The sequence below is a fragment of the Rhamphochromis sp. 'chilingali' genome, assembly GCF_963969265.1.
Source record: "Rhamphochromis sp. 'chilingali' genome assembly, chromosome: 20".
NCBI lineage: Eukaryota > Metazoa > Chordata > Actinopteri > Cichliformes > Cichlidae > Rhamphochromis > Rhamphochromis sp. 'chilingali'.
Window position 1 is genome coordinate 8,928,272 of NC_137947.1, and position 16,584 is coordinate 8,944,855.

The 16,584-nt window shown below is 40.8% G+C and overlaps 4 protein-coding genes across 5 annotated transcripts in view; 1 reads left to right on the top strand and 3 right to left on the bottom strand.

Annotated features, from left to right (window-relative positions):
• Positions 1 to 79: 79 nt before the first annotated feature.
• On the top strand, positions 80 to 3,474 carry LOC308387838 (E3 ubiquitin/ISG15 ligase TRIM25). The gene is made up of 6 exons (XM_080868140.1): positions 80 to 1,346; positions 1,465 to 1,560; positions 1,656 to 1,889; positions 1,970 to 1,992; positions 2,105 to 2,238; positions 2,326 to 3,474. Exons 1-6 carry the CDS (start codon positions 750 to 752, stop codon positions 2,934 to 2,936), a joined length of 1,695 nt encoding a protein of 564 aa, XP_080724266.1. The 5' UTR covers positions 80 to 749; the 3' UTR covers positions 2,937 to 3,474.
• A 637-nt stretch (positions 3,475 to 4,111) lies between these two features.
• LOC308388534 (hyaluronan-binding protein 2-like) lies at positions 4,112 to 7,877 on the bottom strand (the record flags this gene model as incomplete). The annotated part of the gene is made up of 13 exons (XM_080869306.1): positions 4,112 to 4,367; positions 4,485 to 4,630; positions 4,981 to 5,115; positions 5,208 to 5,350; positions 5,444 to 5,936; positions 6,023 to 6,120; positions 6,198 to 6,369; positions 6,450 to 6,560; positions 6,671 to 6,787; positions 6,911 to 7,021; positions 7,133 to 7,219; positions 7,324 to 7,498; positions 7,737 to 7,877. The coding sequence occupies 13 exons, from the start codon at positions 7,875 to 7,877 to the stop codon at positions 4,200 to 4,202; spliced, it is 2,097 nt and encodes a 698-aa protein (XP_080725432.1). The 3' UTR covers positions 4,112 to 4,199.
• Positions 7,878 to 8,999: 1,122 nt separating this feature from the next.
• LOC308388629 (putative E3 ubiquitin-protein ligase TRIML1) lies at positions 9,000 to 11,449 on the bottom strand. Its single transcript, XM_080869466.1, has 6 exons — positions 11,309 to 11,449; positions 10,413 to 10,508; positions 10,088 to 10,321; positions 9,923 to 9,969; positions 9,694 to 9,836; positions 9,000 to 9,604 (listed from the first exon to the last, which is right to left on the bottom strand). The coding sequence occupies exons 1-6, from the start codon at positions 11,417 to 11,419 to the stop codon at positions 9,009 to 9,011; spliced, it is 1,227 nt and encodes a 408-aa protein (XP_080725592.1). The 5' UTR covers positions 11,420 to 11,449; the 3' UTR covers positions 9,000 to 9,008.
• A 2,751-nt stretch (positions 11,450 to 14,200) lies between these two features.
• Positions 14,201 to 16,584, bottom strand: part of LOC308388582 (actin-binding LIM protein 1-like) — a 28,975-nt gene continuing 26,591 nt past the window's right edge. Inside the window, exons 22-25 of one of the 2 annotated variants that reach the window (XM_080869375.1) lie at positions 16,571 to 16,578; positions 15,962 to 16,036; positions 14,922 to 15,002; positions 14,201 to 14,700 (exon numbers count right to left, since the gene is read on the bottom strand). In XM_080869375.1, coding sequence (XP_080725501.1) covers positions 14,587 to 14,700; positions 14,922 to 15,002; positions 15,962 to 16,036; positions 16,571 to 16,578 — 278 coding nt within the window. In that variant the 3' untranslated portion in view covers positions 14,201 to 14,586. Of the gene's footprint in view, positions 14,701 to 14,921; positions 16,579 to 16,584 lie in introns of those variants that run through there. The other variant, XM_080869374.1, reaches the window with a different exon arrangement.

Consider the following 16,584-nt stretch of genomic DNA (forward strand, 5'->3'; position numbering starts at 1 on the left):
GACGTCGAGTGACAGTACTACACACTTAACGCTGAAACGAAGATTGGGTTGTGCAAATAGTGCAGAACAGTTTTATCAGCATGCACCGTCTATATCACAGAGAATGCAGACTTTTGCAATATGTATTATGCTATTATTGTTATTTATAATTACAAGTGATAGGCATATTTTAAAAAGTAATGTCGTTTCTTCTAGGGGCAATATAACATCGCAATAACATATTTTTTAAATGGGAAATATTTTGTAATGTAATTCTGACAACAACAAGCGTGACTGTAAACAACTAATATCGCTTTTTTCAAGTTTTCGAAATTATATCTTTACAAAATAAAACAAGCTTCGCTTAAGTACTCACGTGACTTCCTGGCTCTTTTTACACCCGGAAGAGCAAGCGTCCTATGAGATCTCAAGTTGAGATTACTTTATCACACACCTGTGCTCAAACGAAAGAAATTTCACACTAAATTGATTCCCTTTTCCTGTCATTTTTTTTATTAAATGACCCTGCATTTTGGACTGTTGACTTGTATTTTAATCAATTTCTTTGAAACTGTGCCATTAATTTGTGTGTCAACCATTTGAACCTGCTAGTGAAGCAAAAAACCAAAACAAACAGTCTTCAGTAATGTGACACTAAAGCCACGTGAGTGGCGTTTGTGCATGCCAGGACAGACCTGTGAAACATTAATGAGCAGGACAGTCAGAAGCACAGTGCACACTGAGCCACCATAACACCTGTACACAGAGCTATGGGGACCATGGAGGAAACTTTGAAGTGTCCTGTGTGCCAGGATTTCTTCATTGATCCTGTGACGCTGCAGTGCGGGCATGACTTCTGCCTCACCTGTATACAGGCTGTCTGGGAAACCGATGTGTCTGATGAGGGGCCTTTCTTCTGCCCGGAGTGTCAGATATTTCTCCCCTCTGACCTCACTCTGAAGATAAATGCAGACCTTCAGACCAAAGTAAAGGACTTCACCACTAAGACGCTGTCAGCAGCAGAGCGACAAGCAGCAGCTTCAACTAGTGAAACTAAATCATCATCAACTATTTGCTGTGACCACTGCATAGAGATGCCATCAGTAGCCATAAGAACATGCCTGACTTGCGATGCCTCGCTGTGCCAGGCTCACGCCCTGCTCCACCAACAGAGGTCTGCTCTAAGGGAGCACACAGTGGTGGAGGTGACCAGCGATCCACTGTCTCTGAAGTGCAGGGAGCACCGCGATGAGCTTAAGCTCTTTTGTATGGAGGAAAAGGTACCTGTGTGCTGTTTGTGTGTCCTGGTTGGCACGCACAAACATCACAAAGCCTCTCAACTGCATGAAGCCAAAGCAGACTTTAAGGTGATTATTATAATCTCTTTTCATTACTTGTGAGGAATATTTATCTATTTTCTTCCTGTTGTTTTTTGTTTGTTTGGTTGGTTGTTTTACCAGAGGCATGTTGTATTTCTGTCTCTAGAGTATGCTTGAGACCACAATGAACCAGCTACTAAAGAGGAGAAGTGAAGCTGAACATGCCATCAAAGACCTGGAGTCACTGTATACACAAACAGTGGTACAACCAATACAGAAATCACACTCTTAAATTGCTTAACTTTTTAAATTGATGGAAGCCATTCTTGTTTGTCTAACAATGCATTTAACTCATAGACCTCTGCTGCAGAGTTTAGAGAGAGAATCTCAGACAAGTACAGCAGAATCCACGTCGTGCTGAATGGCGATGAGCGTCTAATGATGCAGATTATAGACGCAGAGGAGACATGCATGACAGAGTGGCTGGAGGCCCAGAGGAGCATTGTAGAGGCTCAGATCAAAGAGATAGATGCATTCAGAGCCTCCAGCAAATCACTTCTCCAGGAAACCAATGATCTGCGGTTTCTGCAGGTAGGGTTTACATGATCACTTACCGTGACCAGAAGTGTAGCACAAATATAGCTCAAATGTTTCCTGTTGTTTTCAAACAGCAAATCACATCACAGAATCTTTGGTGAGTATATTGCTGAGTCCAGTTTGTAACCTGAAATTGCCCATGCTTTACGCTGCTCCATATAATTAGTCACTGAGCCTTCCTGTGGTATGATTTTTATTTTTATTTGCAGTGATCCCTTGGAATTTGCTCCAATCCGAGAAGTAAACAGAGACCTCTGTGACCCTGAGAAGCTGAGAACAGTAGAGAGGCTGGTGGATGAACTCTCGGTCGCTCTGTCCCAACATTTTCCACGAATGTGGTCATGTTAGTAAAGCTTTTTTCCTTTGACATTCTAAATCCAACTCTCATTATCATTATAACTGTGTACTAAGTAAATATTTGTATTTGCAGACTTAAGTTCTCCTCTTCTAGACTTCAAAACAGCTCATCCAAAGCTGGAGTTATCCCAAGACAGAAAACAAGTGTACTGGAGACGCCAACCTTTCGGTGAAGGACAGAGCCCTCAGCCATATGACTCACAGTATAGCGTCCTTGCTCAGGAGAGTTTTACAGGTGGCCAGCATTACTGGGAAGTCATTGTCCAAGACAAGCCCTTCTGGATGATAGGTGTGACCACGGGGTCAGTCGATAAAAAAGCCAGTTTAAGCCAGAGTTCTTCCAGTCTGGGTGTAAATAACACATCTTGGTGCATCTACCATGGAGACGGACAGTACCTGGCGTGCCATGATACTCAGGAAAAGCAGCTGTCAGTTGGAAAGAGAGTCAGAAAGCTAGGCATACTTGCAAACCTCCAGAAGGGGGAGCTGTCATTCTATGATGCCGACGCTATGAGGCTGCTTCACTCCTTCTGTGTGCAGTGCACAGAACCTCTCTATCCCATTTTTAACCCATGCATTGATATGAACGGAGTCAACACACAGCCTCTTACCTTGTTTTGGATAAAGGACCCCTGGGATTGGCATACACGTGAGGAGAAAAGTGAACTCACAGGAACCATTTAACTGCCTCTGTGGGATGCAGAGTCACTGATCAAATAATTATTTTAAGTGTAATTTTCCATTTGTGCTCACATAAAATTACATTGTGAAAATGTCCAGCGTGCTGTACAAATCTAGGTTGTCAAAAATATTGACTACCACCAAGTTTCCGTGATTGGCTTTGACTCTGGTAAAGCTACAACGGCTTTTAACGAATATACCTACCTCTAACGTCTTGCTAAAATTAGGTTATATAATAATATATGAGAAGACACATCTGCAGACATATCCGTGACTTTATAATGTCAAGACTAAAGTTATGTAATCATTGCAGCATTGCCGTTTCTGCAGTTGACATGTACGCTAAATATTTCATTAAGTGGTATCAGGTTCAAACAGTGCATTTGCTCTGTGGCAAAGTCGATCTCTTTCTGCAGCTTAGCAGCTCTCATGTGTGCCTTGATGCAGTTCATAAAGTAAATGACCCGTGTGTAAACTGCTCATCAGACCATGGAGGACATGCATGCCTTTAGTCTCACATGTCAATGGCCCTACAGAGTTGTTGCCCTGCAGCAGACAATACACTGAGGTCAAATAACACGAACAGTAACGCTATATGTCTAGAAAAGATTAAGACACTTAACAATCTGATTTACACAATTCTTTGTGCATCACGCTTTTGCTCATTGTAAATAAATAAATACCTTTCTGCAGAAGAAGAAGAAGTCTGAAAGTTCACATTCAACACAATTAGAAAATATAACTCTCTCTTTTTTTGTAAACAATAACATTATGCACCCATCACAGGGTTTTGAAAGTTCAGCCACCCTAGGGCTTGGTGAGGACATACAGGAACAACACAGCACATCAGAAAGAAGAAGCATTTATTTGCATCATGTAATAATTCTGCCACAACTTTAGGACATTTTCAGTTCAGTGATGCAACTTGCCCCATTTTCCAGAGGAAACATGGTATAGTTACTTATATTGTGAGATTTTCTTTTCCATTCTTTGTTTCACACATATACAGCCACTCAAACACACTGTGCTTAATTAAAAAAGTAATTCAAGCCTTTGGGTTTTTTCCATGCATGCATCATTTATGTTATAACAGCGGATTTCAGATTTTTCCATCTTTTATGTGTAACTGATAAGACAATCCAGCTAATATCCAGTACATTTATGAATAGTTTGAATAATCATATAATTTGATTACATTTTAGGAAAAGCGTACAGTGTGTAGTGGTTGGAGATCTGGCGGGCATATTAGTGAGAAACAAAGGTTGCTCAAGGAATTGCTCCTTCAGTATTTGCCTTGATCCAGTCCAGGAAATGAGTGACCCGTGTGTAGACCCCAGGCTTGTTCTTCTTCCCACACTGGTCTCCCCAACTCACCACTCCATAAACAACATTAGCGTTGTTCTGCATGCACGTCAATGGTCCTCCAGAGTCCCCCTGAAACAAAATTGTACAGCTGACTATATGCTACTACTGGAACTAATGTAATAACTTTCTGTAGATGCGTTAGTAATATACACGTTATAACAGCATCAAACCATCAAATGTCCTAACCTGGCAGGAATCCACCCCTCCCTCCAGGTAGCCAGCACAGAACATGGAATTGTCCAGCATGTTCCCATAAACAGAACGATCAGAGCACTTTTCCTGGTTGATCAGCAGGACATTGGCCTCCAGCAGGTGGCTGGAACCATAATCAGCTGCAAAGATAATGCAGAAATATATTAGGGGGTAACCCTTGTTTCTTTTTTTCATATTTCATGCCCACTTCCAGAACAAAATGAGTGAATGTTCATCAAAAGTTACTGAAGGTGATCTCTGCCTGTAAAGCTAGCTTCGGATACCACTGGAAAAACCCAGAACCCGTTGTAATGGTCGTCTGACCACATCTGCATTGATATATTGAGGTGTCAAAACTTGTCATTAAGGAGAGGTCATCAAATGTTGGAAAAGAGTTCAAGCTTCATTTAAAATAGAAAATGTCAAGTGTTTATCAAATAAGCCAAATTATGTACATGAAAAATGGCAACCTTTTTGTAACCTTACATACATTGCTCAGTAGCACCCCATCCAGAGATTTTGCACTCCGTCCCATCAGGCAGTGGCGCATTTGGTAGACAGGCTGTTTTCACAAACTGGGTCTCATTGGCACAAAAACCAGGAGTCCCACTCAGCTTCAACAAGCCTTTAGGAATACATGTGAGATATAAATGTCACAACAAACTCAAAGAAAGAACATCTGAACAAAATGACAGAGACATTTGAGACAAGTATCACCTATATCATTGTAAACAGCTTCATTGGTCACCCTGTAGTTTGGATTTTTAATAGTCCTTTCGACAGGTATGGTCTGAGTTCCGGGGTCTGGCTTACTCACTGAGAGACTTCCAGCCAGCACCTGCATGTCCTTGTTTGGTTCACTGTGCAAATAAAAAACAAAAGGGTTCAGTCAATATTTCATTGTCTTACTTGTAATCTACCATTAATCTGGTTCTTCAACCTTGCAGCCTTACATGCAGTGTGCAGCTGTCAGCACCCAGCAACTTGCGATGAGAATTCCTCCACAGACCTGTCTGAATGGCTGAGCGGAGCCCGTTGGCTTCACTTGCACAGAAACCTGCCAGGGTATAGCTCCTGGACTGACTTTCAGACCCCCAAAGATTCGGGTAAGAGCCTTTTTTGGCTGAGGTATGCCACAGGTGGCAAACTGTTTTGGTCCAGTAGTCGGAGGGAGAGGTGTCGCAGAAGGGCGGATGGGCTTCCCAGTTGATGGTATGGCAGTTGCTGGCAGCTTACCAGTAGGTTCTGGCTGCGGTGGTTCAGGCTGTGTCGGTTCTGGCTGCGGTGGTTTAGGCTGTGTTGGTTCTGGCTGCGGTGGTTTAGGCTGTGTTGGTTCTGGCTGCGGTGGTTTAGGCTGTGTCGGTTTAGGCTGTGTCGGTTTAGGCTGTGTCGGTTCTGGCTGCGGTGGTTTAGGCTGTGTAGGAGCAACCTCAGTCGGCGGCCCATCTGAAAACACAGATCCAAGAAGATGGCACAGATGTTTTGCTGGCAACACTCAAGATCAAAATGTTGCCCATCACTTTAAAACTCACGTGTCGATACAGGACATTTTGGCACATCACAGTAGTCCCACAATAACCTGTGGCCTCTTCTGAAAAAGCACCAGGGCTTTGGCTCTCCGTCAGGGTTCCTGAATCAGAAAACGTCACTGAGACAGACCTCTTATAGGTGTTTTCTGCACATTGTATAAATGGAGTTACTTCTGACCTGCAGAAGTTGTGAGGGCCAAGGCCGTCTTTGTCCTCAAAGGAGGTGAAGGGATTAACACCCGATGCCAGGATGAAGTGGGAGTTCCAGTAGAGGCACTCATCACCATCATCCGTCTCGCTCACATTGCCACGATATGACTCTCCATCGTCCACATAGCAGTCGTTTGGACCTGAGAAATGTAAATTACTCAGTGAGTCAATGAATTATGATAAATATATATGAAGAAAAACTGTAGAATGAATTATTTACCAACATGGCAGAAATGTCCTCCGAACCCTTCGGGGCAATGGCAGTCAAAGTCATTTTCATCTCTGACGCATGTGCCACCATTTTTACATGGATTAGGATTACAAACTGAAACTTTGGAGAACAATAAAACAAAATTTAGGCTGTTGTTCAGTAACTGCTAAAATCCTCACCAAACAGGAATTTGGGCTTTTTAAAATATATATATAAATATATCAACATACTAGTTTTGCAGTCTGGAGGCTGAAAGGGTCGCTTGCATTTGCACTCATAGTGCGGAGGAGTTGAAGTCAGTACACATTCGCCATACCCGCATTGACCTCTTTTACAAATTCTTGGACCTTAGAGAATAACACCATTAGGATATTTTTAATAACATTAATTCAGTTTGTTTTTTTACACTTTGCATACATATATATGCAATTTGACAAAAGAATGGAGAGGAGCGATTTTTTTCTTCACACCTCTCTCGCATTTTTTTCCCTGGTAAGGTTTGGGACAGTCACATTTGAACTTTCTCTTGCCTTTCTCCTTACACACACCATTGTTAAGGCAAGGATTTGGGGTGCACTGGCCTGAGAAATAAAAAATGACAACACACCGTAATGTCAAAATTAAACCTTTCCTCTGTAGCATTAGAAGAAAACATGCCACAGATTTGCACGAGACGTTTGTTAGTATCTTACCGTCTAGGTCCAGAAACTTATCAAACCAGTCTGAATGACCATTTTCATCATCCTCATCATCCTCATCCACGACCTTAAAGACGACATCTAGAACAATACTTTCCTTTAGATTTACAGTTTTAATTCTTTAAATACTACATTTCAAACCATTTTCTATATATGTTACAAAAGCAACATAAAGGAGTACTAACCCTCAATTATATCTTTAAACCTTCCTTTTGGTCTCTTTTTCTCATGTTTCCCATGTCTTTCAGGCTGTGCAGAGTCCCGATGTCTGTCTTGTCTTTCAGGACTTGAAGACTCTGGATGTCTGCCATGTCTTCCAGGATGCGAAGAGTCCCGATGTTTGTCGTGTTTATGTTTCAACTACATTTTTTAAGGAATTGCAGATGACAGCATAACATAAGAGCACGTACACATCCAAATAACTATCTCTATCACGCTATATATTCATGTCTATCTGTCTATCTAGCTATATATGTGGCTAAAGCTATTGACTTAACCTTTTTAAACAGAAACATGATCTATTGTGTTTTTTGACAGAAAATGCCACAATGTAAATAACATACAATGCATGTGATTATTAAATTCAGTTAATACATACTTCAGCAGGTATGAAGAGCACCGCTAAGAAGAGACAAAGGAAGAGGAGTTTCAGGTTCATGATGGCAGTTGACCAGAAGACATGTAGGAGAGTAACATGAGAGTGAGCTGACTGGGGGAGCCCTCGCACTTTTCCAAACATTTGGTAAGTACACTAACCTTTGAGTTAGCCCTTTCTTTCTGTCTTTTTTTTTCTTTTTTTGTTTTTTTTGTCTGGCATCCATCCGTGTTGCTGAGTCAGTTGTATTGATTATAACTGAGCTCTTAGATAGTTACCTTTATGGTCCTACATAATAGGAAAAATTCAGCTGAGTTTACCAATCGCTTGTGAAAAACACATTTAAAATCAAAAGATATCTTCCCCCAAATGCTGACTTCAAGTTACTATATCTACATGAATGTTTTCCATGTAGTTTTGGTTACATAATTACAGTGTAAAACATTACATTTCAGGAAATGTGGTCAAATAAATTTACTTGATTGGTATACATTCATGTTTATACCAAGCATATTTTTCTTAATGATTAATTGTTTAAATAAATGAACATTTAAAATTTATACATTTCAGCTGCATTAAAAAAATGTCTTAATGTTTATTAAGGGCAAAAAATCTTCTTTTTTTTAGTCTAATGGAGCATAATAACTGTGTCTGCCAGCCTGAACCAATTCCTCACATCAAAAAATGTTAAGTGAAATAAAAGATAATCTGCCAAGTATGCCCAGGTGCAGAGAGCATGTTTGCTTAGGACTGACTGTTTGTTTGAATGTAGACTTTGGATCCACACATAGGTTCATATCAGGATAAATACCAGTGTGCTTTTACTAAAATCATAATTCGCTGAAATAGCTGGCAAATCCAGCTGATCCATAATGTGTTAGCAATGCTGAGGACTTTCCCCTGCTACATGAAAACCTCATGCGATACCCAAACAGTTACTAAACAGATTAGTACCTGATATATTTTCTTAGACTTTCACAAAGAATGATGCTCTTGCTTTAGTAACACCCTGGTTTTAATTTGAAAGTCTCAAGGTCTAAGTGATGGACATGCATGATTCCCACAGCTTTAACTGTAACAACCGTAACAGCATCACACTGAAATATTATTGTGAGCACAGAAAGCATTACACAGCCTGAGCATTAACACTGTCAGAATGTTGCAAAAGCTCACAGAGTCGCTTCAAACTTCATAATCTCTTTATTTTAAAAAGTCGTTAGTTACAGCTTTAATATTTTTGCCTTATTGTGGAGTAGCAGCTTAAAAAGTAACTGTTCAACAGCTCTTCTGTGAAGTAAACCGGAGATCCCTGTTGGCAGATGAAGGGTTACAGATAACAATAGGTTTTGCATTGTTGCCATTGTGGTCATGACCAGGGCAGACAGCTAAGTAGAGGCAGTCTGAGAAGGTCCCCGTGCAGAAGGCAAACAGTGGTGTCATTTTGTCTGCCTCGAGAAACATCACCAGCCCTGCAGGAAAACTACACAAAACACCAATCTGGCAGAAACGCTTCGTGAAAGGCAGCTGATGCGGAACGCCTCCATGCCAGGCCGTATACTCGCCATCAAAAAACTCCACACACCAGGACTCAGGCCCGCGGCCGAGCCAGCAGTCCTCAGTTGTGCCCTTCCGAGGAATGTTGGGGTAGGTGACACCGAGCTCCCAGTAAGTCTTCCCAGTTACATCGATTTCCCAGTAATGGCGACCAAAGCTGAAGCCCTGCAAACTGATGACATTGAGGGTAGTGTCAAAGCGTCCAGGTAAGTCAGGAAGTTGCTGCCAGGTGTCCGTATATGTGGCACTATCGCCTTGGGGAGAGATGATCAGCTTTGGGTGGGCGGTTTCCGGATCCAGGCACACCTCGCTGGAATCTGGAGATATTTTACATTTTGGAATTTAACAATGTTTTAATTGAATGTTTGATTGTAATCATAAATAATATAAAAATATGTAAACTGACAGCTCTTGATGAGTTTCTTGATCATCGGGGTCTGGGAGCAGACAAGCAGGAGCATGTTATTGGTGAGGCTGATGATCTGCTCAGCTTTAGCTTCATCCAGGCTCACACTGCTTGGGTCTGTTTGGTTTAGCAGATCAATCACTCTAGTGGAGGCACACAGGAAGTAAGTAAGTTGGTACATACAATAATGAAGCTTATTTCTATGATAGATTATAATTAATTTCCCTACCTGTCTGCTGTTTCCATGTCTTCCTGTTCAGGGTATGAAAAGAACGACTGGGGAAAAAAGTAAAAAATAATCTCGATTATTTTTATTTTATCAGATTTATATTTTTGTTAAGACAGGAAACACATAACATTTCCAGTTATATCTGGCTATTGTCAACTTTTTCACCATTGTATCAGGCTCTGTGTCCGTTTGGTCCAGTGCCAGAGTGAGTCTAGCCAGGTCCTGCTCTATCTCCTGGATCAGAGAACAGTTCCTCTCCATGAGCTCATCCAAGGCAGAGACAGCAGCCCGCTCTTCCATCTCCAGGTGGGACAGGGTAATCCTCAGGTCCTCATCCAGGACAGCTTGGATTTCTTGATATTTCCGAATGATACTCTTCCTTATCACTGAGGACTTTTTCTGAGTCGGGCATAAATATTTAGAAGTTAATTGCAGCCCTGTCACGAGTAATTATTTCACCTCTCTGTTCTGTGAACGGAACGAAACTCACTGTGATTTCTGACTGTCGTGCCGCGAGTTTCCTCAGCCTATATTTGACTGCTTCTCTCTGCTTCTTTAGACACTCTTGGTGCTTTACCAGTGTCTCCTAAAGAAAGGGTTTCACACATATTGAGAAAACCTCAGTTGAAGCTAACAAAGTGGATCTGGCAGTGAAGTGCAGCTGCAAAAGCAGAAGCTCATTATGATGCAATGATAACGGCAACAAAGCAATGACCGACAGGAAAATACTTCTATCAGCCATGATAGCCTTGTTTCAGACTTGTTATAGTATGAATCATTGTATGAAAGGGTTAGGATTACGAACTTTTACAATATGCTGATGACTTACTTTTATACTTATCATGTGCTTTGGCAAACCTTTGTTATAGTTTTACCATCACAATGTTTCTCACACATACCGTACCTTCACACAGTGGGTTCATTGCTTCTTTTTCTTGGATGAATTAGAGAAAATGAAGTTCTCTGCAAGGTCCATTACTATTTTGCTCGTTTGTGTTGTTGTGTTTGCACATCTCTGTTGCTTGTGGGGCTCGCACACAAGAATTTCACTCGCATGTGCTGTGCCAGTGTGCCTGCACATGTGATGTGACAATAAAAAGTGATTTGATTTGATTTTGATTTGATTATTACTTGTTTAAAGAATTGAACTACTTTTCCTTTTTTTCTTTTCTTTTAGCTCTTTTCTGTCACTCCTGCATGGATGATTTCAGGTATGTTAAATTTGTATAGTAGCTTCTTGTTTCAGTTTTCTCCCAGTCGTCACTGGGAGGCCCCATGACCTCTAAACGCACCATATAGTGTTTGTAAGCTGTCACCTCACATTAAATTCAAAGGAAAATCTGATATATAAGCATGTCAGGCTTGATTAATTCATTTGTTTCTCACCTCTCCTTCTGATTGTATTTGGCCTTCCTCTGGTTTAGACCCAGAATTGCCAAACCTCCGATTATGATGAAATTCCTGGGGGTGTGAGATATGCACCTTGAATGTTCTCATTCATTCTCTTAATGTCTTTTACACTGTTAACTTATTATGACTGACTTTTGAAAAAGAGCACAGCTTTTGGTTAAATGAGTACTTAACTGTTATTTGATGTACGGTACACATACTGTATATAGCCTGGTGGCGTTTCCTATATTTCATTTTTGTCTTTATGGAGTTTTTCTTTAGTTTTGTCACTAATCTAATGCTGTAAAAGAAAACAAGAATCAGAAGTGACTCGGACTGTTGGAAAATGGTCTTCATTTCTGCTTACAGCACTCAACCATACCTCACAGTGCCAATTTGTTTGTAGATTTATGTAAATATCACTCAAAAAATACACATCTCCTCTGTGGCATGTGACACTGCAATCCTTCATCTTTATCCCATAATAATATCCCTCTCTGACTGAATGAGGCCACACTGAAGTTTTCAAATGTATGCGCTGCACAAGGGATGCATTAATACTTAAGAGTTATACTGTTTGACTTACTGAAATTCTTCTTGTTATAAACTATTTATTCAAAGATGTGTGTAATGCCATTTTAAAAAAATCATTTTGACGTTTGTTTTATTTGTTTACAATATTTGTAACTACAGATTGTCCCATGCTGTGTACAAGTGTTTCCTAAAGAATGGTGTAGTTGATGTTTGGTTACTGTGCTGAATGATGAAGGGTTGACACCAGAAGAGTGATTCGATTCCGGTGAAATAGAAAACTTCTCACCTTAAATGTGAACACACAGGCCTCCGAGAAGAAGTCAGTCACAATAAGCTACTCGTATAAGTGCAATATGACATGAATGCAAACCCGGAGAGGAAACAATTTATAAATAGGTTTTTATACTTAGATGGATTCCATTTCTCACCATGTGGTATTCTAAAATGTATACAATACATTCACCAGCCACTTTGTTGGGTTCACCTGCTCAGCTGGACGTTAACCCGAATATCTAATCAACCAGTCACATGGCAGTAACTCGGTGGATTTAGGCATGTATACATGGTCAAGACGACCTGCTGAAGTTCAAACGGCATCAGAATGAAGAAGAAACATGTTTCATGTGAGTTTTTGAACATGATATGCCAGACACGCTTGGCTGAGTATTTGACAAAACTGCTCGTCTACTGCATTTTCCCATGAAACCATCTCTAGGATTTATAGAGAACGATCCAAAAATGAGAAATTCTTCAGCGAGAAGCAATTCTCTGGGTAAAAATGCCTTGTTGATGTCAGAGACGAATGTTCAGACTGCTTCAAGCTGACATGCACACAAATACTTGTTATAACCAAATTATGCAGAATCAAATCGCGGATTGCAGCAGCAGAAGACCACACTGAGTGCCCCTCCTGTCAGTTAAGAACAGGAAAAAGAGGCTATAGTTCACACAGACAAATGATTTCCGGTCTGATGAGTGTCAGTTTCTGCTGTGACATTTGGATTTAATGTCAGAATTTGGTATAAACAACAATAAAAGCATGAATCCATCCTGTCTTTTATCAGTGATTCAGGCTGGTGAATCTTTACTGGTGTGTGAGCAATATTTTCTCTGCATACTCTTAGCCCCTTACTACCAGCTGAGTGTTGTTTAAACTCCACAGCCTACCTGAGTATTTTTGCTTTATTGTTCCTTTATGACCACGGTGTACACATCTTCTGATGGCTGCTTGTAGCAGGATAACAGACCATGTCAGAGAGCTCAGATTATCTCAATCTGGTTTATTAAACATAACAATGAGTGTGCTGTACTCATATGGTCTCCACAGTCACCAGATCTCACTCCAATGGAGCATCTTTGGGATGTGATGGAATGGGAGATTCACATCATGGATGTGCAGCCCACAAATCTGCAGCAACTGTGCGATGCTGTCATGCCAATATGGACCAAAATCTCTGGTGAATGTTTCCAGCAGCTTGTTGAAGTCAAAAGAGGGTCCAACCCAGTACTAGTAAGGTGTACTTAATAAAGTGTCCAGTGGGTGTATATCTGTTCAGTGCATAACCCACAATAATATATAAACCCCTCCAGTAAAGCAGTCAAAGTCAAAGCTTGTGTAACCCAACAGTAACTTAGCTAATCAGAGTTTGTTTAGGTCAGTGGACGCCACCATCTGATTAAAAGTTACTCAGTCAAAAAATGACTTCTTAACCTGCGTTACATCACTGAGCTCGTGTGTTTATTGGTGAAATGCAAACAAAGAAAAACAAACAGAAAAGAGGCGGTGGGTACCTTTGGTTTAGCAGAGGATCATTATGTTTCATGGTGATTTAAAGCTTTATTGGCTTAGAATTCAATACAACAAATGGCAGTGTGGGGTTTTTTCTTCTTTTCTTTTTTTATATAAAACAGTATTTTCAAACACATTAGGGGTTTTAGCTATTTGTCACTTTGCTTTTGATATGGCATTAAAATATAATACGATTTGTACTTCCAATCCATGTAAAGGGAGAGTGTCTGGCCGTGTTTATGAGAGCCTGAGAAGAGAGACATTTTTTGTCAGGGTCAAACGGATGTTCAGTGCGTAGCCATGGGAAGGAAACTAGTGATATGCGGGTGCTTGGATGATGCAACAGCTGTTGGGTAAGCTAACTGCTTTCCCGGTGACTTTTTCTTTTTAATTCAAAGACTCACTGAGCCAATTCTTGCAAACTTTGGACTAAAACCTTTTCAGCCCAAGCGAGGGTAAGCTGACACATGTTCAAGCTACGAGCATGGACATTTTGTAATGAGCGCCATGAGGTTCTACTGTACTTACAAAGTTCCACAGGAATCAACAGCGAGAGAAATAGTAGGAAGAAACGAGCAAGAAAGAAAAGAAAAGCGGTTCCACTCGAAGCAAAGCAAGAAGTAAAACAAGCGCATTCAAACCAAAGAACATGACCCTGTTCATCGTCCAGTCTCATTCTTTGTCATTTTTGAACACGGAAGAGATTCCCGCTCATCGTTGACAGTGCAAGTCTAACAGGACAAGTCTTTCAGTACATAGTCTCAGGAAGCATCAGAGCAAAGAGTCCAGTTCATGGCTTCCGTGATTATGTCAGGTTAAAACAATCAAATTTAAAAAAAAGAAAAGAACAAAAAATATATATAGAAGAAAAGGAAATAAACCAAAACCTACATCTAGATTACAGCTGCTGTGTGCTATCTGAATGTACAGAAAATGCATGCGGCTCTGAGTGCTAGAAGAGCTTGGCCTTCTTTTTCATGTCGTTGCGTTTCCACAGGGGAAGCCTGTCAAACTCCTGGATCTCCATTCCAAAGATGTCAAAGAACGTTTCAGGTGCTAAGTGGCGCTAGAAGTGAGAACAAAGGTGGAGAAAAAACAAAAGGAGGGGAGGGTGGGGGGTGTTCTCAGTTAGCACCAAAGCCATAAAAAAAGAGGTCACAACAGAAACGACAAGAAGCAAATGGATACTGCATATTCCTCGCTACGGTCGTATTTGTGTAACATGCTCTTTACACAAAGCAGAGAAATGCAGTATTAATTGCAGAAGGTCAGGTGGAAAACCGATACCTCCAGTCTGGTTCTGTCCACATCCCTGGGCAGTTTAGCTCTCCCTCTACTGGTTATCATGAGCATTTCATAGGGATACACCTTCAGGAGGAGACATTCATCAGTGGACAAGTCAGATTTACAAGCTTTTGAGTTCAGCTTCAGAACAATTTACAAACCATTTTCATGAAACAAAACTATAAAATTGGAACATTTTAGTAATTCTACTGCGACACAGGGAGCACTGGGTGGGAGAACAGGTATGTGACAGGAGGCTGACTGGGTTGTTGTATTTTTTAAGTCACTGGGGAAATGCAGGTGCTATGACGTGTGCACTTTCTTTCACTTTGGGTGCCGAAACGTGCAACAGATTAGGGGGAAAACATGGAAACAGAGTTACGTAACAGGCTGTAATTTTTAGATTAATTTAAAGCAAACTAAAAAACAAAACAAAACTGTAATGTAGGCCAAGTAAATCCACATGGGTATGACTGTCCTGGAAATCTAAGGTGTTTGGATTTTTTTTTTTAAATAGCTAACTCCTTTGGTGCAAGAAGAAATTGATCACATTCAATGATAAGCAACTAGAAGTTCTTTGAAGCCTCTCACCAACTCATATCCACACAGTAATGCATATACGCCATTATATACTACACAGTATATAGTGATATGAGTTGTTTGGATGACAATTTGGGCGTTGGATTCTCTACTGTATGGTGCATACAGTATCCAGCCACTTTAAATCAAAGCTATGTGCAGATGAGCATGGAGAAGCCGGCATGCTAAGCGCTAGAGTGACTTGGCAGCTCCTAAAGCAGCATGCTGAACCCGGCTAAGGTGAGCCTTTCACTTCCTGCAAAAGTATTTCTTCCACCAATGTCCCCACACTACAGGGTTTATGCCATATCGCCTCGGACGTTTTTGTTTTTTTTATCCGGATGAGATTTATTACAGTAAAAAAAACTCCATTGAAGAAGTGAACAATATATAATTTAAAAAAGAGATCTATCTACAGTATGTAGATTACAGTGTCATCAGTACAAAAAGAAGAAGATACTTGCTTTCGGTTCCAACATATTAGGCATAGATACTCCCCTGTCCATCCTTGCAAGTGCTGCACGGCCATCCTTAATGTGCTAAAGAACAGAACATACACAAATGTAATATAGTGGAAGGGGACTGCAGGGATAATGGCATGAATATGTCCACTAATGACAGTGGGCACAATTTTCACTGGATGGAGCAAGTAGCCTGGATACTGCTGTTCGGTACCTTAAGTAGTATTTACGATGGGCAGTCATTTACATGTTTTCTGAATGACTACGTTCCCTCGGGTGAGTTTTAAAATGACACAGCTACATACTGAGTTTAGCTTTGAGTCATAACACTGATAACACAACACACAGAACAAGGCATGAGGCAATGACTGTATATTGGACTTCTAGTACACTGGTTCAGCTACCGGGCTGTGCATGTTTGATTCTCATATTCGAGGAATTTGAAATCGCTCATGCCCCGTAGCTGACAATAATCCAACAGTGATGCAAGCATGTAGCAGGAGTGGGCGGTGTGCATTCAGGGCAAAATTTTTCTTGGAACCCACGTGCAAGCAAAATGTGTGATGCAAGATGAGGAGGCATGCCATGTGAAAAAGCAGATGAGGGACATACCTGAAACTCTGCAG